This window comes from Salvelinus fontinalis, chromosome 19 (genome assembly GCF_029448725.1).
Source record: "Salvelinus fontinalis isolate EN_2023a chromosome 19, ASM2944872v1, whole genome shotgun sequence".
Taxonomy (NCBI): Eukaryota; Metazoa; Chordata; class Actinopteri; order Salmoniformes; family Salmonidae; genus Salvelinus; species Salvelinus fontinalis.
Genome location: NC_074683.1, coordinates 50,122,687 through 50,147,191, shown reverse-complemented (window position 1 = coordinate 50,147,191; position 24,505 = coordinate 50,122,687). Strand labels below are relative to the sequence as shown.

Sequence of the window (24,505 nt, the reverse complement as noted above, 5' to 3'; positions counted from 1 at the left end):
GACGCTGTGTGTTCCTTACCCGACGCTGTGTGTTGTGTTCCTTACCCGACGCTGTGTTCCTTACCCGACGCTGTGTGTTCCTTACCCGACGCTGTGTGTTCCTTACCCGACGCTGTGTGTTGTGTTCCTTACCCGACGCTGTGTGTTGTGTTCCTTACCCGACGCTGTGTGTTGTGTTCCTTACCCGACGCTGTGTGTTGTGTTCCTTACCCGACGCTGTGTGTTGTGTTCCTTACCCGACGCTGTGTGTTCCTTACCCGACGCTGTGTGTTCCTTACCCGACGCTGTGTGTTCCTTACCCGACGCTGTGTGTTCCTTACCCGACGCTGTGTGTTCCTTACCCGACGCTGTGTGTTCCTTACCCGACGCTGTGTGTTCCTTACCCGACGCTGTGTGTTCCTTACCCGACGCTGTGTGTTCCTTACCCGACGCTGTGTGTTCCTTACCCGACGCTGTGTGTTCCTTACCCGACGCTGTGTGTTCCTTACCCGACGCTGTGTGTTGTGTTCCTTACCCGACGCTGTGTGTTGTGTTCCTTACCCGACGCTGTGTGTTGTGTTCCTTACCCGACGCTGTGTGTTGTGTTCCTTACCCGACGCTGTGTGTTGTGTTCCTTACCCGACGCTGTGTGTTGTGTTCCTTACCCGACGCTGTGTGTTGTGTTCCTTACCCGACGCTGTGTGTTCCTTACCCGACGCTGTGTGTTCCTTACCCGACGCTGTGTGTTGTGTTCCTTACCCGACGCTGTGTGTTCCTTACCCGACGCTGTGTGTACCTTACCCGACGCTGTGTGTTCCTTACCCGACGCTGTGTGTTCCTTACCCGACGCTGTGTGTTCCTTACCCGACGCTGTGTGTTCCTTACCCGACGCTGTGTGTTCCTTACCCGACGCTGTGTGTTCCTTACCCGACGCTGTGTGTTCCTTACCCGACGCTGTGTGTTCCTTACCCGACGCTGTGTGTTCCTTACCCGACGCTGTGTGTTCCTTACCCGACGCTGTGTGTTCCTTACCCGACGCTGCGTGTTGTGTTCCTTACCCGACGCTGCGTGTTGTGTTCCTTACCCGACGCTGCGTGTTGTGTTCCTTACCCGACGCTGCGTGTTGTGTTCCTTACCCGACGCTGCGTGTTGTGTTCCTTACCCGACGCTGCGTGTTGTGTTCCTTACCCGACGCTGCGTGTTGTGTTCCTTACCCGACGCTGCGTGTTGTGTTCCTTACCCGACGCTGCGTGTTGTGTTCCTTACCCGACGCTGCGTGTTGTGTTCCTTACCCGACGCTGTGTGTTCCTTACCCGACGCTGTGTGTTCCTTACCCGACGCTGTGTGTTGTGTTCCTTACCCGACGCTGTGTGTTCCTTACCCGACGCTGTGTGTTCCTTACCCGACGCTGTGTGTTCCTTACCCGACGCTGTGTGTACCTTACCCGACGCTGTGTGTACCTTACCCGACGCTGTGTGTTCCTTACCCGACGCTGTGTGTTCCTTACCCGACGCTGTGTGTTCCTTACCCGACGCTGTGTGTTCCTTACCCGACGCTGTGTGTTCCTTACCCGACGCTGTGTGTTCCTTACCCGACGCTGTGTGTTCCTTACCCGACGCTGTGTGTTCCTTACCCGACGCTGTGTGTTCCTTACCCGACGCTGCGTGTTGTGTTCCTTACCCGACGCTGCGTGTTGTGTTCCTTACCCGACGCTGCGTGTTGTGTTCCTTACCCGACGCTGCGTGTTGTGTTCCTTACCCGACGCTGCGTGTTGTGTTCCTTACCCGACGCTGCGTGTTCCTTACCCGACGCTGCGTGTTCCTTACCCGACGCTGCGTGTTGTGTTCCTTACCCGACGCTGCGTGTTCCTTACCCGACGCTGCGTGTTCCTTACCCGACGCTGCGTGTTCCTTACCCGACGCTGCGTGTTCCTTACCCGACGCTGCGTGTTGTGTTCCTTACCCGACGCTGTGTTCCTTACCCGACGCTGTGTTCCTTACCCGACGCTGTGTTCCTTACCCGACGCTGTGTTCCTTACCCGACGCTGTGTTCCTTACCCGACGCTGTGTTCCTTACCCGACGCTGTGTTCCTTACCCGACGCTGTGTGTTCCTTACCCGACGCTGTGTGTTCCTTACCCGACGCTGTGTGTTCCTTACCCGACGCTGTGTGTTCCTTACCCGACGCTGTGTGTTCCTTACCCGACGCTGCGTGTTGTGTTCCTTACCCGACGCTGCGTGTTGTGTTCCTTACCCGACGCTGCGTGTTCCTTACCCGACGCTGCGTGTTGTGTTCCTTACCCGACGCTGCGTGTTGTGTTCCTTACCCGATGCTGCGTGTTCCTTACCCGACGCTGCGTGTTCCTTACCCGACGCTGCGTGTTCCTTACCCGACGCTGTGTTCCTTACCCGACGCTGCGTGTTGTGTTCCTTACCCGACGCTGTGTTCCTTACCCGACGCTGTGTTCCTTACCCGACGCTGTGTGTTCCTTACCCGACGCTGTGTGTTCCTTACCCGACGCTGTGTGTTCCTTACCCGACGCTGTGTGTTCCTTACCCGACGTTGTGTGTTGTGTTCCTTACCCGACGCTGCGTGTTCCTTACCCGACGCTGCGTGTTCCTTACCCGACGCTGCGTGTTCCTTACCCGACGCTGCGTGTTCCTTACCCGACGCTGCGTGTTCCTTACCCGACGCTGCGTGTTCCTTACCCGACGCTGCGTGTTGTGTTCCTTACCCGACGCTGCGTGTTGTGTTCCTTACCCGACGCTGCGTGTTCCTTACCCGACGCTGCGTGTTGTGTTCCTTACCCGACGCTGCGTGTTGTGTTCCTTACCCGACGCTGTGTTCCTTACCCGACGCTGTGTTCCTTACCCGACGCTGTGTGTTCCTTACCCGACGCTGTGTGTTCCTTACCCGACGCTGTGTGTTCCTTACCCGACGCTGTGTGTTCCTTACCCGACGCTGTGTGTTCCTTACCCGACGCTGTGTGTTCCTTACCCGACGCTGTGTGTTCCTTACCCGACGCTGTGTGTTGTGTTCCTTACCCGACGCTGTGTGTTGTGTTCCTTACCCGACGTTGTGTTCCTTACCCGACGCTGTGTGTTCCTTACCCGACGCTGTGTGTTCCTTACCCGACGCTGTGTGTTCCTTACCCGACGCTGTGTGTTCCTTACCCGACGCTGTGTGTTCCTTACCCGACGCTGCGTGTTGTGTTCCTTACCCGACGCTGCGTGTTGTGTTCCTTACCCGACGCTGCGTGTTCCTTACCCGACGCTGCGTGTTGTGTTCCTTACCCGACGCTGCGTGTTGTGTTCCTTACCCGATGCTGCGTGTTCCTTACCCGACGCTGCGTGTTCCTTACCCGACGCTGCGTGTTCCTTACCCGACGCTGTGTTCCTTACCCGACGCTGCGTGTTGTGTTCCTTACCCGACGCTGTGTTCCTTACCCGACGCTGTGTTCCTTACCCGACGCTGTGTGTTCCTTACCCGACGCTGTGTGTTCCTTACCCGACGCTGTGTGTTCCTTACCCGACGCTGTGTGTTCCTTACCCGACGTTGTGTGTTGTGTTCCTTACCCGACGCTGCGTGTTCCTTACCCGACGCTGCGTGTTCCTTACCCGACGCTGCGTGTTCCTTACCCGACGCTGCGTGTTCCTTACCCGACGCTGCGTGTTCCTTACCCGACGCTGCGTGTTCCTTACCCGACGCTGCGTGTTGTGTTCCTTACCCGACGCTGCGTGTTGTGTTCCTTACCCGACGCTGCGTGTTCCTTACCCGACGCTGCGTGTTGTGTTCCTTACCCGACGCTGCGTGTTGTGTTCCTTACCCGACGCTGTGTTCCTTACCCGACGCTGTGTTCCTTACCCGACGCTGTGTGTTCCTTACCCGACGCTGTGTGTTCCTTACCCGACGCTGTGTGTTCCTTACCCGACGCTGTGTGTTCCTTACCCGACGCTGGGTGTTCCTTACCCGACGCTGTGTGTTCCTTACCCGACGCTGTGTGTTCCTTACCCGACGCTGTGTGTTGTGTTCCTTACCCGACGCTGTGTGTTGTGTTCCTTACCCGACGTTGTGTTCCTTACCCGACGCTGTGTGTTCCTTACCCGACGCTGTGTGTTCCTTACCCGACGCTGTGTGTTCCTTACCCGACGCTGTGTGTTCCTTACCCGACGCTGCGTGTTGTGTTCCTTACCCGACGCTGTGTGTTCCTTACCCGACTCTGTGTGTTGTGTTCCTTACCCGACGCTGTGTGTTCCTTACCCGACGCTGTGTGTTCCTTACCCGACGCTGCGTGTTCCTTACCCGACGCTGCGTGTTCCTTACCCGACGCTGCGTGTTGTGTTCCTTACCCGACGCTGCGTGTTCCTTACCCGACGCTGCGTGTTCCTTACCCGACGCTGTGTGTTCCTTACCCGACGCTGCGTGTTCCTTACCCGACGCTGCGTGTTGTGTTCCTTACCTGACGCTGTGTGCTCCTTACCCGACGCTGCGTGTTGTGTTCCTTACTCGACGCTGTGTGTTGTGTTCCTTACCCGACGCTGTGTGTTGTGTTCCTTACCCGACGCTGTGTTCCTTACCCGACGCTGCGTGTTCCTTACCCGACGCTGCGTGTTCCTTACCCGACGCTGCGTGTTCCTTACCCGACGCTGCGTGTTCCTTACCCGACGCTGCGTGTTCCTTACCCGACGCTGCGTGTTCCTTACCCGACGCTGCGTGTTCCTTACCCGACGCTGCGTGTTCCTTACCCGACGCTGCGTGTTCCTTACCCGACGCTGCGTGTTCCTTACCCGACGCTGCGTGTTCCTTACCCGACGCTGCGTGTTCCTTACCCGACGCTGCGTGTTCCTTACCCGACGCTGCGTGTTCCTTACCCGACGCTGCGTGTTCCTTACCCGACGCTGCGTGTTCCTTACCCGACGCTGCGTGTTCCTTACCCGACGCTGCGTGTTCCTTACCCGACGCTGCGTGTTCCTTACCCGACGCTGCGTGTTCCTTACCCGACGCGGTGTGTTCCTTACCCGACGCGGTGTGTTCCTTACCCGACGCTGTGTGTTCCTTACCCGACGCTGTGTGTTCCTTACCCGACGCTGTGTGTTCCTTACCCGACGCTGTGTGTTCCTTACCCGACGCTGTGTGTTCCTTACCCGACGCTGTGTGTTGTGTTCCTTACCCGACGCTGTGTGTTGTGTTCCTTACCCGACGCTGTGTGTTGTGTTCCTTACCCGACGCTGTGTGTTGTGTTCCTTACCCGACGCTGTGTGTTGTGTTCCTTACCCGACGCTGTGTGTTGTGTTCCTTACCCGACGCTGTGTGTTGTGTTCCTTACCCGACGCTGTGTGTTGTGTTCCTTACCCGACGCTGTGTGTTCCTTACCCGACGCTGTGTGTTCCTTACCCGACGCTGTGTGTTCCTTACCCGACGCTGTGTGTTACTTACCCGACGCTGTGTGTTACTTACCCGACGCTGTGTGTTCCTTACCCGACGCTGTGTGTTCCTTACCCGACGCTGTGTGTTCCTTACCCGACGCTGTGTGTTCCTTACCCGACGCTGTGTGTTCCTTACCCGACGCTGTGTGTTCCTTACCCGACGCTGTGTGTTCCTTACCCGACGCTGTGTGTTCCTTACCCGACGCTGTGTGTTCCTTACCCGACGCTGTGTGTTCCTTACCCGACTCTGTGTGTTCCTTACCCGACGCTGTGTGTTCCTTACCCGACGCTGTGTGTTCCTTACCCGACGCTGTGTGTTCCTTACCCGACGCTGTGTGTTCCTTACCCGACGCTGCGTGTTCCTTACCCGACGCTGCGTGTTCCTTACCCGACGCTGCGTGTTCCTTACCCGACGCTGCGTGTTCCTTACCCGACGCTGCGTGTTCCTTACCCGACGCTGCGTGTTCCTTACCCGACGCTGCGTGTTCCTTACCCGACGCTGCGTGTTCCTTACCCGACGCTGCGTGTTCCTTACCCGACGCTGCGTGTTCCTTACCCGACGCTGCGTGTTCCTTACCCGACGCTGCGTGTTCCTTACCCGACGCTGCGTGTTCCTTACCCGACGCTGCGTGTTCCTTACCCGACGCTGCGTGTTCCTTACCCGACGCTGTGTGTTGTGTTCCTTACCCGACGTTGTGTTCCTTACCCGACGCTGTGTGTTGTGTTCCTTACCCGACGCTGTGTGTTCCTTACCCGACGCTGTGTGTTGTGTTCCTTACCCGACGTTGTGTTCCTTACCCGACGCTGTGTGTTGTGTTCCTTACCCGACGCTGTGTGTTGTGTTCCTTACCCGACGCTGCGTGTTCCTTACCCGACGCTGCGTGTTCCTTACCCGACGCTGCGTGTTCCTTACCCGACGCTGCGTGTTCCTTACCCGACGCTGCGTGTTGTGTTCCTTACCCGACGCTGCGTGTTGTGTTCCTTACCCGACGCTGCGTGTTGTGTTCCTTACCCGACGCTGCGTGTTCCTTACCCGACGCTGCGTGTTCCTTACCCGACGCTGCGTGTTCCTTACCCGACGCTGCGTGTTGTGTTCCTTACCCGACGCTGCGTGTTGTGTTCCTTACCCGACGCTGTGTTCCTTACCCGACGCTGTGTTCCTTACCCGACGCTGTGTGTTCCTTACCCGACGCTGTGTGTTCCTTACCCGACGCTGTGTGTTCCTTACCCGACGCTGTGTGTTCCTTACCCGACGCTGTGTGTTCCTTACCCGACGCTGTGTGTTGTGTTCCTTACCCGACGTTGTGTTCCTTACCCGACGCTGTGTGTTGTGTTCCTTACCCTACGCTGTGTGTTCCTTACCCGACGCTGTGTGTTCCTTACCCGACGCTGCGTGTTGTGTTCCTTACCCGACGCTGTGTGTTCCTTACCCGACTGTGTGTGTTGTGTTCCTTACCCGACGCTGCGTGTTCCTTACCCGACGCTGCGTGTTCCTTACCCGACGCTGCGTGTTCCTTACCCGACGCTGCGTGTTGTGTTCCTTACCCGACGCTGCGTGTTGTGTTCCTTACCCGACGCTGCGTGTTCCTTACCCGACGCTGCGTGTTCCTTACCCGACGCTGCGTGTTCCTTACCCGACGCTGCGTGTTCCTTACCCGACGCTGCGTGTTCCTTACCCGACGCTGCGTGTTGTGTTCCTTACCCGACGCTGTGTGTTCCTTACCCGACGCTGTGTGTTGTGTTCCTTACTCGACGCTGTGTGTTGTGTTCCTTACCCGACGCTGTGTGTTGTGTTCCTTACCCGACGCTGTGTGTTCCTTACCCGACGCTGTGTGTTCCTTACCCGACGCTGTGTGTTCCTTACCCGACGCTGTGTGTTCCTTACCCGACGCTGTGTGTTGTGTTCCTTACCCGACGCTGTGTGTTGTGTTCCTTACCCGACGCTGTGTGTTGTGTTCCTTACCCGACGCTGTGTGTTGTGTTCCTTACCCGACGCTGTGTGTTGTGTTCCTTACCCGACGCTGTGTGTTGTGTTCCTTACCCGACGCTGTGTGTTCCTTACCCGACGCTGTGTGTTCCTTACCCGACGCTGTGTGTTGTGTTCCTTACCCGACGCTGTGTGTTACTTACCCGACGCTGTGTGTTACTTACCCGACGCTGTGTGTTCCTTACCCGACGCTGTGTGTTCCTTACCCGACGCTGTGTGTTCCTTACCCGACGCTGTGTGTTCCTTACCCGACGCTGTGTGTTCCTTACCCGACGCTGTGTGTTGTGTTCCTTACCCGACGCTGTGTGTTGTGTTCCTTACCCGACGCTGTGTGTTCCTTACCCGACGCTGTGTGTTCCTTACCCGACGCTGTGTGTTCCTTACCCGACGCTGTGTGTTGTGTTCCTTACCCGACGCTGTGTGTTCCTTACCCGACGCTGTGTGTTGTGTTCCTTACCCGACGCTGTGTGTTCCTTACCCGACGCTGTGTGTTCCTTACCCGACGCTGTGTGTTCCTTACCCGACGCTGTGTGTTCCTTACCCGACGCTGTGTGTTCCTTACCCGACGCTGTGTGTTCCTTACCCGACGCTGTGTGTTCCTTACCCGACGCTGTGTGTTCCTTACCCGACGCTGTGTGTTCCTTACCCGACGCTGTGTGTTCCTTACCCGACGCTGTGTGTTCCTTACCCGACGCTGTGTGTTCCTTACCCGACGCTGTGTGTTCCTTACCCGACGCTGTGTGTTGTGTTCCTTACCCGACGCTGTGTGTTGTGTTCCTTACCCGACGCTGTGTGTTCCTTACCCGACGCTGTGTGTTCCTTAACCGACGCTGTGTGTTGTGTTCCTTAACCGACGCTGTGTGTTGTGTTCCTTACCCGACGCTGTGTGTTGTGTTCCTTACCCGACGCTGTGTGTTGTGTTCCTTACCCGACGCTGTGTGTTGTGTTCCTTACCCGACGCTGTGTGTTGTGTTCCTTACCCGACGCTGTGTGTTGTGTTCCTTACCCGACGCTGTGTGTTGTGTTCCTTACCCGACGCTGTGTTCCTTACCTGACGCTGTGTGTTCCTTACCCGACGCTGTGTGTTGTGTTCCTTACCCGACGTTGTGTTCCTTACCTGACGCTGTGTGTTGTGTTCCTTACCCGACGCTGTGTGTTCCTTACCCGACGCTGTGTGTTCCTTACCCGACGCTGTGTGTTCCTTACCCGACGCTGCGTGTTGTGTTCCTTACCCGACGCTGCGTGTTGTGTTCCTTACCCGACGCTGTGTGTTCCTTACCCGACTCTGTGTGTTGTGTTCCTTACCCGACGCTGTGTGTTGTGTTCCTTACCCGACGCTGTGTGTTCCTTACCCGACGCTGTGTGTTCCTTACCCGACGCTGCGTGTTGTGTTCCTTACCCGACGCTGCGTGTTGTGTTCCTTACCCGACGCTGTGTGTTCCTTACCCGACGCTGTGTGTTCCTTACCCGACGCTGCGTGTTGTGTTCCTTACCCGACGCTGTGTGTTCCTTACCTGACTCTGTGTGTTGTGTTTCTTACCCGACGCTGTGTGTTGTGTTCCTTACCCGACGCTGTGTGTTCCTTACCCGACGCTGCGTGTTGTGTTCCTTACCCGACGCTGTGTGTTCCTTACCCGACGCTGTTTGTTCCTTACCCGACGCTGTGTGTTCCTTACCCGACGCTGTGTGTTCCTTACCCGACGCTGTGTGTTCCTTACCCTACGCTGTGTGTTCCTTACCCTACGCTGTGTGTTCCTTACCCGACGCTGTGTGTTCCTTACCCGACGCTGTGTGTTCCTTACCCGACGCTGTGTGTTGTGTTCCTTACCCGACGCTGTGTGTTGTGTTCCTTACCCGACGCTGTGTGTTGTGTTCCTTACCCGACGCTGTGTGTTGTGTTCCTTACCCGACGCTGTGTTCCTTACCTGACGCTGTGTGTTCCTTACCCGACGCTGTGTGTTCCTTACCCGACGCTGTGTGTTGTGTTCCTTACCCGACGTTGTGTTCCTTACCCGACGCTGTGTGTTGTGTTCCTTACCCGACGCTGTGTGTTCCTTACCCGACGCTGTGTGTTCCTTACCCGACGCTGTTTGTTGCGTTCCTTACCCGACGCTGTGTGTTGCGTTCCTTACCCGACGCTGTGTGTTGCGTTCCTTACCCGACGCTGTGTGTTCCTTACCCGACGCTGTGTGTTCCTTACCCGACGCTGTGTGTTCCTTACCCGACGCTGTGTGTTCCTTACCCGACGCTGTGTGTTCCTTACCCGACGCTGTGTGTTCCTTACCCGACGCTGTGTGTTCCTTACCCGACGCTGTGTGTTCCTTACCCGACGCTGTGTGTTCCTTACCCGACGCTGTGTGTTCCTTACCCGACGCTGTGTGTTCCTTACCCGACGCTGTGTGTTCCTTACCCGACGCTGTGTGTTGTGTTCCTTACCCGACGCTGTGTGTTGTGTTCCTTACCCGACGCTGTGTGTTGTGTTCCTTACCCGACGCTGTGTGTTCCTTACCCGACGCTGTGTGTTCCTTACCCGACGCTGTGTGTTCCTTACCCGACGCTGTGTGTTCCTTACCCGACGCTGTGTGTTCCTTACCCGACGCTGTGTGTTCCTTACCCGACGCTGTGTGTTCCTTACCCGACGCTGTGTGTTCCTTACCCGACGCTGTGTGTTCCTTACCCGACGCTGTGTGTTCCTTACCCGACGCTGTGTGTTCCTTACCCGACGCTGTGTGTTCCTTACCCGACGCTGTGTGTTCCTTACCCGACGCTGTGTGTTCCTTACCCGACGCTGTGTGTTCCTTACCCGACGCTGTGTGTTCCTTACCCGACGCTGTGTGTTCCTTACCCGACGCTGTGTGTTCCTTACCCGACGCTGTGTGTTCCTTACCCGACGCTGTGTGTTCCTTACCCGACGCTGTGTGTTCCTTACCCGACGCTGTGTGTTCCTTACCCGACGCTGTGTGTTCCGTTCCTTACCCGACGCTGTGTGTTCCGTTCCTTACCCGACGCTGTGTGTTCCGTTCCTTACCCGACGCTGTGTGTTGTGTTCCTTACCCGACGCTGTGTGTTCCTTACCCGACGCTGTGTGTTCCTTACCCGACGCTGTGTGTTCCTTACCCGACGCTGTGTGTTCCTTACCCGACGCTGTGTGTTCCTTACCCGACGCTGTGTGTTCCTTACCCGACGCTGTGTGTTCCTTACCCGACGCTGTGTGTTCCTTACCCGACGCTGTGTGTTCCTTACCCGACGCTGTGTGTTCCTTACCCGACGCTGTGTGTTCCTTACCCGACGCTGTGTGTTCCTTACCCGACGCTGTGTGTTCCTTTCCTTACCCGACGCTGTGTGTTCCTTACCCGACGCTGTGTGTTCCTTTCCTTACCCGACGCTGTGTGTTGTGTTCCTTACCCGACGCTGTGTGTTCCTTACCCGACGCTGTGTGTTCCTTACCCGACGCTGTGTGTTCCTTACCCGACGCTGTGTGTTCCTTACCCGACGCTGTGTGTTCCTTACCCGACGCTGTGTGTTCCTTACCCGACGCTGTGTGTTCCTTACCCGACGCTGTGTGTTGTGTTCCTTACCCGACGCTGTGTTCCTTACCTGACACTGTGTGTTCCTTACCCGACGCTGTGTGTTCCTTACCCGACGTTGTGTTCCTTACCTGACGCTGTGTGTTGTGTTCCTTACCCGACGCTGTGTGTTCCTTACCCGACGATGTGTGTTGCGTTCCTTACCCGACGCTGTGTGTTGCGTTCCTTACCCGACGCTGTGTGTTGCGTTCCTTACCCGACGCTGTGTGTTCCTTACCCGACGCTGTGTGTTCCTTACCCGACGCTGTGTGTTCCTTACCCGACGCTGTGTGTTCCTTACCCGACGCTGTGTGTTCCTTACCCGACGCTGTGTGTTCCTTACCCGACGCTGTGTGTTCCTTACCCGACGCTGTGTGTTCCTTACCCGACGCTGTGTGTTCCTTACCCGACGCTGTGTGTTCCTTACCCGACGCTGTGTGTTCCTTACCCGACGCTGTGTGTTGTGTTCCTTACCCGACGCTGTGTGTTGTGTTCCTTACCCGACGCTGTGTGTTGTGTTCCTTACCCGACGCTGTGTGTTGTGTTCCTTACCCGACGCTGTGTGTTGTGTTCCTTACCCGACGCTGTGTGTTGTGTTCCTTACCCGACGCTGTGTGTTGTGTTCCTTACCCGACGCTGTGTGTTGTGTTCCTTACCCGACGCTGTGTGTTGTGTTCCTTATCCGACGCTGTGTGTTGTGTTCCTTACCCGACGCTGTGTGTTGTGTTCCTTACCCGACGCTGTGTGTTGTGTTCCTTACCCGACGCTGTGTGTTCCTTACCCGACGCTGTGTGTTCCTTACCCGACGCTGTGTGTTCCTTACCCGACGCTGTGTGTTCCTTACCCGACGCTGTGTGTTCCTTACCCGACGCTGTGTGTTCCTTACCCGACGCTGTGTGTTCCTTACCCGACGCTGTGTGTTCCTTACCCGACGCTGTGTGTTCCTTACCCGGCGCTGTGTGTTCCTTACCCGGCGCTGTGTGTTCCTTACCCGGCGCTGTGTGTTCCTTACCCGACGCTGTGTGTTCCTTACCCGACGCTGTGTGTTCCTTTCCTTACCCGACGCTGTGTGTTCCTTACCCGACGCTGTGTGTTGTGTTCCTTACCCGACGCTGTGTGTTCCTTACCCGACGCTGTGTGTTCCTTACCCGACGCTGTGTGTTCCTTACCCGACGCTGTGTGTTCCTTACCCGACGCTGTGTGTTCCTTACCCGACGCTGTGTGTTCCTTACCCGACGCTGTGTGTTGTGTTCCTTACCCGACGCTGTGTGTTCCTTACCCGACGCTGTGTGTTCCTTACCCGACGCTGTGTGTTCCTTACCCGACGCTGTGTGTTCCTTACCCGACGCTGTGTGTTGTGTTCCTTACCCGACGCTGTGTGTTCCTTACCCGACGCTGTGTGTTCCTTACCCGACGCTGTGTGTTCCTTACCCGACGCTGTGTGTTGTGTTCCTTACCCGACGCTGTGTGTTCCTTACCCGACGCTGTGTGTTCCTTACCCGACGCTGTGTGTTGTGTTCCTTACCCGACGCTGTGTGTTCCTTACCCGACGCTGTGTGTTCCTTACCCGACGCTGTGTGTTCCTTACCCGACGCTGTGTGTTCCTTACCCGACGCTGTGTGTTGTGTTCCTTACCCGACGCTGTGTGTTCCTTACCCGACGCTGTGTGTTCCATACCCGACGCTGTGTGTTGTGTTCCTTACCCGACGCTGTGTGTTGTGTTCCTTACCCGACGCTGTGTGTTCCTTACCCGACGCTGTGTGTTCCTTACCCGACGCTGTGTGTTGTGTTCCTTACCCGACGCTGTGTGTTCCTTACCCGACGCTGTGTGTTCCTTACCCGACGCTGTGTGTTCCTTACCCGACGCTGTGTGTTGTGTTCCTTACCCGACGCTGTGTGTTGTGTTCCTTACCCGACGCTGTGTGTTGTGTTCCTTACCCGACGCTGTGTGTTCCTTACCCGACGCTGTGTGTTCCTTACCCGACGCTGTGTGTTCCTTACCCGACGCTGTGTGTTGTGTTCCTTACCCGACGCTGTGTGTTGTGTTCCTTACCCGACGCTGTGTGTTGTGTTCCTTACCCGACGCTGTGTTCCTTACCCGACGCTGTGTTCCTTACCCGACGCTGTGTGTTCCTTACCCGACGCTGTGTGTTCCTTACCCGACGCTGTGTGTTCCTTACCCGACGCTGTGTGTTGTGTTCCTTACCCGACGCTGTGTGTTGTGTTCCTTACCCGACGCTGTGTGTTGTGTTCCTTACCCGACGCTGTGTGTTCCTTTCCTTACCCGACGCTGTGTGTTCCTTACCCGACGCTGTGTGTTGTGTTCCTTACCCGACGCTGTGTGTTCCTTACCCGACGCTGTGTGTTCCTTACCCGACGCTGTGTGTTCCTTACCCGACGCTGTGTGTTCCTTACCCGACGCTGTGTGTTGTGTTCCTTACCCGACGCTGTGTGTTGTGTTCCTTACCCGACGCTGTGTGTTGTGTTCCTTACCCGACGCTGTGTGTTGTGTTCCTTACCCGATGCTGTGTGTTCCTTTCCTTACCCGACGCTGTGTGTTCCTTACCCGACGCTGTGTGTTGTGTTCCTTACCCGACGCTGTGTGTTCCTTACCCGACGCTGTGTGTTCCTTACCCGACGCTGTGTGTTCCTTACCCGACGCTGTGTGTTCCTTACCCGACGCTGTGTGTTCCTTACCCGACGCTGTGTGTTGTGTTCCTTACCCGACGCTGTGTGTTGTGTTCCTTACCCGACGCTGTGTGTTGTGTTCCTTACCCGACGCTGTGTGTTCCTTACCCGACGCTGTGTGTTCCTTACCCGACGCTGTGTGTTCCTTACCCGACGCTGTGTGTTCCTTACCCGACGCTGTGTGTTCCTTACCCGACGCTGTGTGTTCCTTACCCGACGCTGTGTGTTGTGTTCCTTACCCGACGCTGTGTGTTCCTTACCCGACGCTGTGTGTTCCTTACCCGACGCTGTGTGTTCCTTACCCGACGCTGTGTGTTGTGTTCCTTACCCGACGCTGTGTGTTCCTTACCCGACGCTGTGTGTTCCTTACCCGACGCTGTGTGTTCCTTACCCGACGCTGTGTGTTGTGTTCCTTACCCGACGCTGTGTGTTCCTTACCCGACGCTGTGTGTTCCTTACCCGACGCTGTGTGTTGTGTTCCTTACCCGACGCTGTGTGTTCCTTACCCGACGCTGTGTGTTCCTTACCCGACGCTGTGTGTTCCTTACCCGACGCTGTGTGTTCCTTACCCGACGCTGTGTGTTGTGTTCCTTACCCGACGCTGTGTGTTCCTTACCCGACGCTGTGTGTTCCATACCCGACGCTGTGTGTTGTGTTCCTTACCCGACGCTGTGTGTTGTGTTCCTTACCCGACGCTGTGTGTTCCTTACCCGACGCTGTGTGTTCCTTACCCGACGCTGTGTGTTGTGTTCCTTACCCGACGCTGTGTGTTCCTTACCCGACGCTGTGTGTTCCTTACCCGACGCTGTGTGTTCCTTACCCGACGCTGTGTGTTCCTTACCCGACGCTGTGTGTTCCTTACCCGACGCTGTGTGTTGTGTTCCTTACCCGACGCTGTGTGTTGTGTTCCTTACCCGACGCTGTGTGTTGTGTTCCTTACCCGACGCTGTGTTCCTTACCCGACGCTGTGTTCCTTACCCGACGCTGTGTGTTCCTTACCCGACGCTGTGTGTTCCTTACCCGACGCTGTGTGTTCCTTACCCGACGCTGTGTGTTGTGTTCCTTACCCGACGCTGTGTGTTGTGTTCCTTACCCGACGCTGTGTGTTGTGTTCCTTACCCGACGCTGTGTGTTGTGTTCCTTACCCGACGCTGTGTGTTCCTTACCCGACGCTGTGTGTTGTGTTCCTTACCCGACGCTGTGTGTTCCTTACCCGACGCTGTGTGTTCCTTACCCGGCGCTGTGTGTTCCTTACCCGGCGCTGTGTGTTCCTTACCCGGCGCTGTGTGTTCCTTACCCGACGCTGTGTGTTCCTTACCCGACGCTGTGTGTTCCTTACCCGACGCTGTGTGTTCCTTACCCGACGCTGTGTGTTCCTTACCCGACGCTGTGTGTTCCTTACCCGACGCTGTGTGTTCCTTTCCTTACCCGACGCTGTGTGTTCCTTTCCTTACCCGACGCTGTGTGTTCCTTTCCTTACCCGACGCTGTGTGTTGTGTTCCTTACCCGACGCTGTGTGTTCCTTACCCGACGCTGTGTGTTCCTTACCCGACGCTGTGTGTTCCTTACCCGACGCTGTGTGTTCCTTACCCGACGCTGTGTGTTCCTTACCCGACGCTGTGTGTTGTGTTCCTTACCCGACGCTGTGTGTTGTGTTCCTTACCCGACGCTGTGTGTTCCTTACCCGACGCTGTGTGTTCCTTACCCGACGCTGTGTGTTCCTTACCCGACGCTGTGTGTTCCTTACCCGACGCTGTGTGTTCCTTACCCGACGCTGTGTGTTCCTTACCCGACGCTGTGTGTTCCTTACCCGACGCTGTGTGTTCCTTACCCGACGCTGTGTGTTCCTTACCCGACGCTGTGTGTTCCTTACCCGACGCTGTGTGTTGTGTTCCTTACCCGACGCTGTGTGTTCCTTACCCGACGCTGTGTGTTCCATACCCGACGCTGTGTGTTGTGTTCCTTACCCGACGCTGTGTGTTGTGTTCCTTACCCGACGCTGTGTGTTCCTTACCCGACGCTGTGTGTTCCTTACCCGACGCTGTGTGTTCCTTACCCGACGCTGTGTGTTGTGTTCCTTACCCGACGCTGTGTGTTCCTTACCCGACGCTGTGTGTTCCTTACCCGACGCTGTGTGTTGTGTTCCTTACCCGACGCTGTGTGTTGTGTTCCTTACCCGACGCTGTGTGTTCCTTACCCGACGCTGTGTGTTCCTTACCCGACGCTGTGTGTTGTGTTCCTTACCCGACGCTGTGTTCCTTACCCGACGCTGTGTTCCTTACCCGACGCTGTGTGTTCCTTACCCGACGCTGTGTGTTCCTTACCCGACGCTGTGTGTTCCTTACCCGACGCTGTGTGTTCCTTACCCGACGCTGTGTGTTCCTTACCCGACGCTGTGTGTTGTGTTCCTTACCCGACGCTGTGTGTTGTGTTCCTTACCCGACGCTGTGTGTTGTGTTCCTTACCCGACGCTGTGTGTTGTGTTCCTTACCCGACGCTGTGTGTTCCTTACCCGACGCTGTGTGTTCCTTACCCGACGCTGTGTGTTCCTTACCCGACGCTGTGTGTTCCTTACCCGACGCTGTGTGTTGTGTTCCTTACCCGACGCTGTGTGTTGTGTTCCTTACCCGACGCTGTGTGTTCCTTACCCGACGCTGTGTGTTCCTTACCCGACGCTGTGTGTTCCTTACCCGACGCTGTGTGTTCCTTACCCGACGCTGTGTGTTCCTTACCCGACGCTGTGTGTTCCTTACCCGACGCTGTGTGTTCCTTACCCGACGCTGTGTGTTCCTTACCCGACGCTGTGTGTTGTGTTCCTTACCCGACGCTGTGTTCCTTACCTGACGCTGTGTGTTCCTTACCCGACGCTGTGTGTTGTGTTCCTTACCCGACGCTGTGTGTTGTGTTCCTTACTCGACGCTGTGTGTTCCTTACCCGACGCTGTGTGTTCCTTACCCGACGCTGTGTGTTCCTTACCCGACGCTGTGTGTTCCTTACCCGACGCTGTGTGTTCCTTACCCGACGCTGTGTGTTGTGTTCCTTACCCGACGCTGTGTTCCTTACCTGACGCTGTGTGTTCCTTACCCGACGCTGTGTGTTGTGTTCCTTACCCGACGCTGTGTTCCTTACCTGACGCTGTGTGTTCCTTACCCGACGCTGTGTGTTGTGTTCCTTACCCGACGCTGTGTTCCTTACCCGACGCTGTGTGTTGTGTTCCTTACCCGACGCTGTGTGTTCCTTACCCGACGCTGTGTGTTCCTTACCCGACGCTGTGTGTTGTGTTCCTTACCCGACGCTGTGTGTTCCTTACCCGACGCTGTGTGTTGTGTTCCTTACCCGACGCTGTGTGTTGTGTTCCTTACCTGACGCTGTGTGTTCCTTACCTGACGCTGTGTTCCTTACCTGACGCTGTGTTCCTTACCTGACGCTGTGTGTTCCTTACCTGACGCTGTGTGTTCCTTACCCGACGCTGTGTGTTGTGTTCCTTACCCGACGCTGTGTGTTGTGTTCCTTACCCGACGCTGTGTGTTGTGTTCCTTACCCGACGCTGTGTGTTCCTTACCCGACGCTGTGTGTTCCTTACCCGACGCTGTGTGTTCCTTACCCGACGCTGTGTGTTGTGTTCCTTACCCGACGCTGTGTTCCTTACCTGACGCTGTGTGTTCCTTACCCGACGCTGTGTGTTGTGTTCCTTACCCGACGCTGTGTTCCTTACCTGACGCTGTGTGTTCCTTACCCGACGCTGTGTGTTGTGTTCCTTACCCGACGCTGTGTTCCTTACCCGACGCTGTGTGTTGTGTTCCTTACCCGACGCTGTGTGTTGTGTTCCTTACCTGACGCTGTGTGTTCCTTACCTGACGCTGTGTTCCTTACCTGACGCTGTGTTCCTTACCTGACGCTGTGTGTTCCTTACCTGACGCTGTGTGTTCCTTACCCGACGCTGTGTGTTGTGTTCCTTACCCGACGCTGTGTGTTGTGTTCCTTACCCGACGCTGTGTGTTGTGTTCCTTACCCGACGCTGTGTGTTGTGTTCCTTACCCGACGCTGTGTGTTCCTTACCCGACGCTGTGTGTTGTGTTCCTTACCTGACGCTGTGTGTTCCTTACCTGACGCTGTGTGTTCCTTACCTGACGCTGTGTGTTCCTTACCTGACGCTGTGTGTTCCTTACCTGACGCTGTGTTTTCCTTACCTGACGCTGTGTGTTTCTTACCCGACGCTGTGTGTTCCTTACCTGACGCTGTGTGTTCCTTACCCGACGCTGTGTGTTGTGTTCCTTACCCGACGCTGTGTTCCTTACCTGACGCTGTGTGTTCCTTACCCTACGCTGTGTGTTGTGTTCCTTACCCGACGCTGTGTGTTCCTTACCCGACGCTGTGTGTTGTGTTCCTTACCTGACGCTGTGTGTTCCTTACCTGACGCTGTGTGTTCCTTACCTGACGCTGTGTGTTCCTTACCTGACGCTGTGTGTTCCTTACCCGACGCTGTGTTCCTTACCTGACGCTGTGTGTTCCTTACCCGACGCTGTGTGTTGTGTTCCTTACCCGACGCTGTGTGTTCCTTACCCGACGCTGTGTGTTCCTTACCCGACGCTGTGTGTTGTGTTCCTTACCCGACGCTGTGTGTTCCTTACTTGACGCTGTGTGTTGTGTTCCTTACCTGACGCTGTGTGTTCCTTACCCGACGCTGTGTGTTGTGTTCCTTACCTGACGCTGTGTGTTGTGTTCCTTACCTGACGCTGTGTGTTCCTTACCCGACGCTGTGTGTTGTGTTCCTTACCCGACGCTGTGTGTTCCTTACCTGACGCTGTGTGTTCCTCCTCTCTGTAGGGTGTTCATATGAGTACCTTACGGTTTCTATTTGAGGGACAAAGAATCTCAGACAACCACACTCCAAAAGAGGTAGCTATGCTTTCTGTTGTGTTCTGTCTGACCCGTAGCCGAGTCGTTCCGCCTGGCCCGTAGCCGCGTCGTTCCGCCTGGCCCGTAGCCGCGTCGTTCCGCCTGACCCGTAGCCGCGTCGTTCCGTCTGACCCGTAGCCGCGTCGTTCCGTCTGACCCGTAGCCGCGTCGTTCCGTCTGACCCGTAGCCGCGTCGTTCCGTCTGACCCGTAGCCGCGTCGTTCCGTCTGACCCGTAGCCGCGTCGTTCCGTCTGACCCGTAGCCGCGTCGTTCCGTCTGACCCGTAGCCGCGTCGTTCCGTCTGACCCGTAGCCGCGTCGTTCCGTCTGACCCGTAGCCGCGTCGTTCCGTCTGGCCCGTAGCCGCGTCGTTCCGTCTGGCCCGTAGCCGCGTCGTTCCGTCTGGCCCGTAGCCGCGTCGTTCCGTCTGGCCCGTAGCCGCGTCGTTCCCTCTGGCCCGTAGCCGCGTCGTTCCCTCTGACCCGTAGCCGCGTCGTTCCCTCTGGCCCGTAGCCGCGTCGTTCCCTCTGACCCGTAGCCGCGTCGTTCCCTCTGACCCGTAGCCGCGTCGTTCCCTCTGACCCGTAGCCGCGTCGTTCCCTCTGACCCGTAGCCGCGTCGTTCCCTCTGGCCCGTAGCCGCGTCGTTCCCTCTGGCCCGTAGCCGCGTCGTTCCCTCTGGCCCGTAGCCGCGTCGTTCCCTCTGGCCCGTAGCCGCGTCGTTCCCTCTGGCCCGTAGCCGCGTCGTTCCCTCTGGCCCGTAGCCGCGTCGTTCCCTCTGGCCCGTAGCCGCGTCGTTCCCTCTGGCCCGTAGCCGCGTCGTTCCCTCTGGCCCGTAGCCGCGTCGTTCCGCGTGACCCGTAGCCGCGTCGTTCCGCGTGACCCGTAGCCGCGTCGTTCCGCGTGACCCGTAGCCGCGTCGTTCCGCGTGACCCGTAGCCGCGTCGTTCCGCCTGACCCGTAGCCGCGTCGTTCCGCCTGACCCGTAGCCGCGTCGTTCCGCCTGACCCGTAGCCCATAATTGGGCAAAAGATCAGAAGTGGTCTGCCTTTGTAAACACAGCCATTGTGCCTCCCATCTTAACATCTCTGTCCCTCCCTCTCTCTCTCGTAGCTGGGGATGGAAGATGACGACGTCATCGAGGTCTATCAGGAACAGACTGGAGGACTTCGGAATAATTAGTCTACCTGGATTTAACTTTTTCTTTGTTTTTTTACTGATTATATTGTATTTTATATTTGTACAATTACTGAGTGATTTTGTTTTGGCTTTGTGTTCCTCTCAGTGGTAGAGATCTCTGCCAGAGAGGAGAAGAATAACTGTCTGACACATCTCCTGTTGTCTTATCGTCACCTGGTCCCTGGTCTGTTTGTGCTGTTTGGCCAACTTGCGTGACAAAAAATGTTGGCACCAACAGACTGGCACTCGGGCTGTATCTGTTGTGTGCTGTTTTGAAAACTCTCATGAAGGTGTGACGATGACTGTAGAAGTTGGCAAGACGGCACAAACAGGGTCTGAATACATTTCAGAGTACGAGTGCTGATCAGGGATCAGTTTAGCCTTTTAAAGGTTTGAAAAAATATATATATATATTTAACCAGGCAGGTCAGTTAAGAACAAATTCTTATTTACAATGACGGCCTACTGGGGAACAGTGGGTTAACTACCTTGTTCAGGGGCAGAAGGGACAGATTTTTACCTTGTCAGCTCTGGAATTCAATCCGGTTACTGGCCCAACGATCTAACCACTAGGCTACCTGTCGCCCCCCATTGACTACATGAACAAGAGGGACCTTATCCTACATCAGCACTCTTCCTGCTTTACGGTTACGGCCACCGGAAACGAGCCTAATATGATCCAGCCATGTGGTCCATCAGAAGACTCATTAGGTTGGATAGATACACGATGTTTTCTTCAGACCCCCCCCCTAGCTTCAGTTTGGTTGATTGGCATCCGTCCCCATATATAGCTTTCGACAGTATATATTTTATTAGCTATAAATCCATACCATACCATTTATTCAAGATCCAGGTAACTGCCAAAGTAAAGGAAACACCAACAAACAGTGTCTTAACAGGACGCTGGGGGCACCACGAGACAGAACGGCTTCAACGCTCCTTGACATAGATTATACAAGTGTCTGGACCTCTATTGGAGAGACACCATTATTCCATTAGAAATTCCATCGTTTTGTTAACGGTGGGTGTAAAACGTTTTCTCAGGCACCGCTCCAGAATCTCCCGTAAGTGTTCAGCTGGGTTTGAGATCTGGTGACTGAGATGGTCGTGGTATATGGGTTTTTATCGTTTTAATACTCGTCAAACCATTCAGTGACCTCTCGTGCCCTGTGGATAGGGAGGGGGGGGGGGGCATTGTCATCCTATGGGGGCATTGCCATGGTAGCCAAAATAATGGCCATGCGCAGATTTTTTTTTTACATGACCCTAAGCATGATGGGATGTTAATTGATTAATTAATTTGGGAACCACACCTGTGTGGAAGCATCTGCTTTCAATATACTTTGTATCCCCTCATTTACTCAAATGTTTTGTTTTGGCAGTTACCTGTAGCTAGCATGCCACTGTTATTTCCTGACGTTATGTCTAGGTGTTATCCAGACGTTGTTACTTTACAGATGGGTATGTAATACGACGTCAATAATGTCTCATCCTCGGGTTCATTCAATACGCTTGTCCACAGTCTTAAGTAACACACCAGGGGTATTTAATAACCATCCAAGTTCCCATTCACTGCCCGTCTCTCTGTTAGAGAACTTGTAAAATACCTTACTAAAGGGCTCTATTCAATCTGCATCGTCGAAGTTCAGCTTTTACAGCGTGATTTGAAATATAAAGACAACGTTCACGCTTTATCGGAGACTTCATTCCCGGTAAACGCCGGCCGTGTCCCGTGTCGTCGGCTCAACCGGAGAGACATCATTCCCGGTAAACGCCGCCCGTGTCGTCGGCTCAACCGGAGAGACATCATTCCCGGTAAACGCCGCCCGTGTCGTCGGCTCAACCGGAGAGACATCATTCCCGGTAAACGCCGCCCGTGTCGTCGGCTCAACCGGAGAGACATCATTCCCGGTAAACGCCGCCCGTGTCGTCGGCTCAACCGGAGAGACTTCATTCCCGGTAAACGCCGCCCGTGTCCCGTGTCGTCGGCTCAACCGGAGAGACATCATTCCCGGTAAACGCCGCCCGTGTCGTCGGTTCAACCGGAGAGACTTCATTCCCGGTAAACGCCGCCCGTGTCCCGTGTCGTCGGCTCAACCGGAGAGACTTCATTCCCGGTAAACGCCGCCCGTGTCGTCGGCTCAACCGGAGAGACTTCCTTTTACATTTCCAGCACGGAATCTCTTAAACTTTCCAGATTGAAGAGAGCTTTTAATCCATAGTACATCATTCGTACTCTGAACTGTATAGTACTCTGTAGTATTGATTACTGTACATTGATCTGAACTGTATAGTACTCTATAGTACTGATTACTGTACATTGATTACGTTAAAGGCCCAGTACAGTCAAAAACTAGATATTCCTTTGTTTTGTATATATTTCCACACTGAGGTTTGATTCATATTTTGAAAATAGTGATAATGCCCTTTTAGTGTAAGAGCTGATTGAAATTCCAGCCTGTTTTTGTTTTGGTGGGATGGAGTTTTCGCCTAGTAAATTAGTTAATGGACCTGAAATGAGAGTTCCAAACCTCTCTGCCAATAACAGCTAGGTTCCCTCCCCACTCAGACCCTCTCTGCCAATAACAGCTAGGTTCCCTCCCCACTCAGACCCTCTCTGCCAATAACAGCTATGTTCCCTCCCCACTCAGACCCTCTCTGCCAATAACAGCTAGGTTCCCTCCCCACTCAGACCCTCTCTGCCAATAACAGCTAGGTTCCCTCCCCACTCAGACCCTCTCTGCCAATAACAGCTATGTTCCCTCCACACTCAGAACCTCTCTGCCAATAACAGCTATGTTCCCTCCCCACTCAGACCCTCTCTGCCAATAACAGCTATGTTCCCTCCCCACTCAGACCCTCTCTGCCAATAACAGCTATGTTCCCTCCCCACTCAGACCCTCTCTGCCAATAACAGCTAGGTTCCCTCCCCACTCAGAACCTCTCTGCCAATAACAGCTATGTTCCCTCCCCACTCAGACCCTCTCTGTCAATAACAGTTATGTTCCCTCCCCACTCAGACCCTCTCTGCCAATAACAGCTAGGTTCCCTCCACACTCAGACCCTCTCTGCCAATAACAGCTATGTTCCCTCCCCACTCAGACCCTCTCTGCCAATAAACAGCTAGGTTCCCGCCCCACTCAGACCACTCCTAGACAGTCCTTGCAAAATTCTTGCTTGAGAAATTGCTCTTTGCTAAGAAGCTATTTTGTTTCTTTCTGACCATTATTTAATTCAAAAACAATCGCAGTAAGGTACTCCATTGTTACTCAGAAATGATTTTGATATTGCGTTACATCCTTTCATCCATGTTCTCTTTTGTAAAAAAAAAAATGACTGGTCAATTTAACACGGTGTTAAACATATTGACATACCTTTCAATCCCACAAAACCCATCACCACTGTACTTATTCATGACAGGATAAAGGCTGTGAGTTCCCAGCCAAAAATACTGAGCAGTTTCTTAATTCTGACAAACCTTGTATAGCAAACGTTAGCATTGTACACAGTTCATATTTTCTAAAAGAAAATCGTGCATTCACATGTTACCCCTCTTTTATATTTTGTATATGTCTTTTTATATATATATATTATTTGAGTAAGACTCTTTTTTTTATTGTATTATTGCACAGCATCTCATGTTTATTAGTTATTAGTTATTTGTCTCATTTAAGGAGGGGAAACCACGATATGCAGTTTGGGTATGTTCTACGCGGATGATCAGTTTTGGGTATGTTCTACGTGGATGATCAGTTTGGGTATGTTCTACGTGGATGATCAGTTTGGGTATGTTCTACGTGGATGATCAGTTTGGGTATGTTCTACGTGGATGATCAGTTTGGGTATGTTCTACGCGGATGATCAGTTTGGGTATGTTCTACGTGGATGATCAGTTTGGGTATGTTCTACGTGGATGATCAGTTTGGGTATGTTCTACGTGGATGATCAGTTTGGGTATGTTCTACGTGGATGATCAGTTTGGGTATGTTCTACGTGGATGATCAGTTTGGGTATGCTGTACGTGGATGATCAGTTCGGGTATGCTGTACGTGGATGATCAGTTCGGGTATGCTGTACGTGGATGATCAAAGCAAAGCAGAGGTCAAGCCGTAAAGGATTGTACATCCCCAAATGGCACCCTATTCTCTGATGTAGTGCACTACTTTTGACCCGGACCCTAATTAAGTGCAGACAATGTTTCACTGCGTTGAGCCATAGAATCACTTTTGATTTAAGTCACTCTTTAGAGATGTATTTTTTTTTTTAAATATTTTAGTTGCCATGGAAGTGAATGCAGTGCACACAGCGTGTATCCCGAATAGCACCTTATTCCCTTTATAGTGCGTTACTTTTGACCAGAGTCCTTGTTAATAGAGCGCCATTTTGGTGTTATTTGGGTGTGAAGACACCTGAAAGGAGGAGTTGCTCTGGAAAGGTTTGAGGTTGGAAGATATTTCTTTTTTTAAATAAAAACGTCTTTTAAAATATTTCTCTCTGACTCGTGATTATATATCATTGTAGTGGCTATAATTGTCCAATTTATAATTGTCTCAATACAGTTTCCATCCTGATCCTTTAGACACAATGGGCAGTAGTGAAATGTTTTGACTCAGACAAATCAATGTATTTTTTTGTCGCTCTTTTGGTTTCAAAAATGTAAGAAGAACTCAAATTAAACACATTCTGATAATTCAAACTAAAGAAACAGACAGTGTGGTCTGGCATGGTCAAAAGACTACTGTCGTTCCCTGTATGCCTTTTAAAATGCGCAATATGGAGAAAT

At 54.3% G+C, this 24,505-nt stretch overlaps 1 protein-coding gene across 1 annotated transcript in view; it reads left to right on the top strand.

Annotated features, from left to right (window-relative positions):
• LOC129816918 (small ubiquitin-related modifier 1) overlaps positions 1-24,209 on the top strand; it is a 29,890-nt gene extending 5,681 nt beyond the window's left edge. The window contains exons 4-5 of the mRNA XM_055871895.1: positions 18,473-18,544; positions 19,657-24,209. Coding sequence (XP_055727870.1) covers positions 18,473-18,544; positions 19,657-19,725 — 141 coding nt within the window. The 3' untranslated portion in view covers positions 19,726-24,209. The remainder of the gene's footprint in view (positions 1-18,472; positions 18,545-19,656) is intronic.
• Positions 24,210-24,505: the final 296 nt, after the last annotated feature.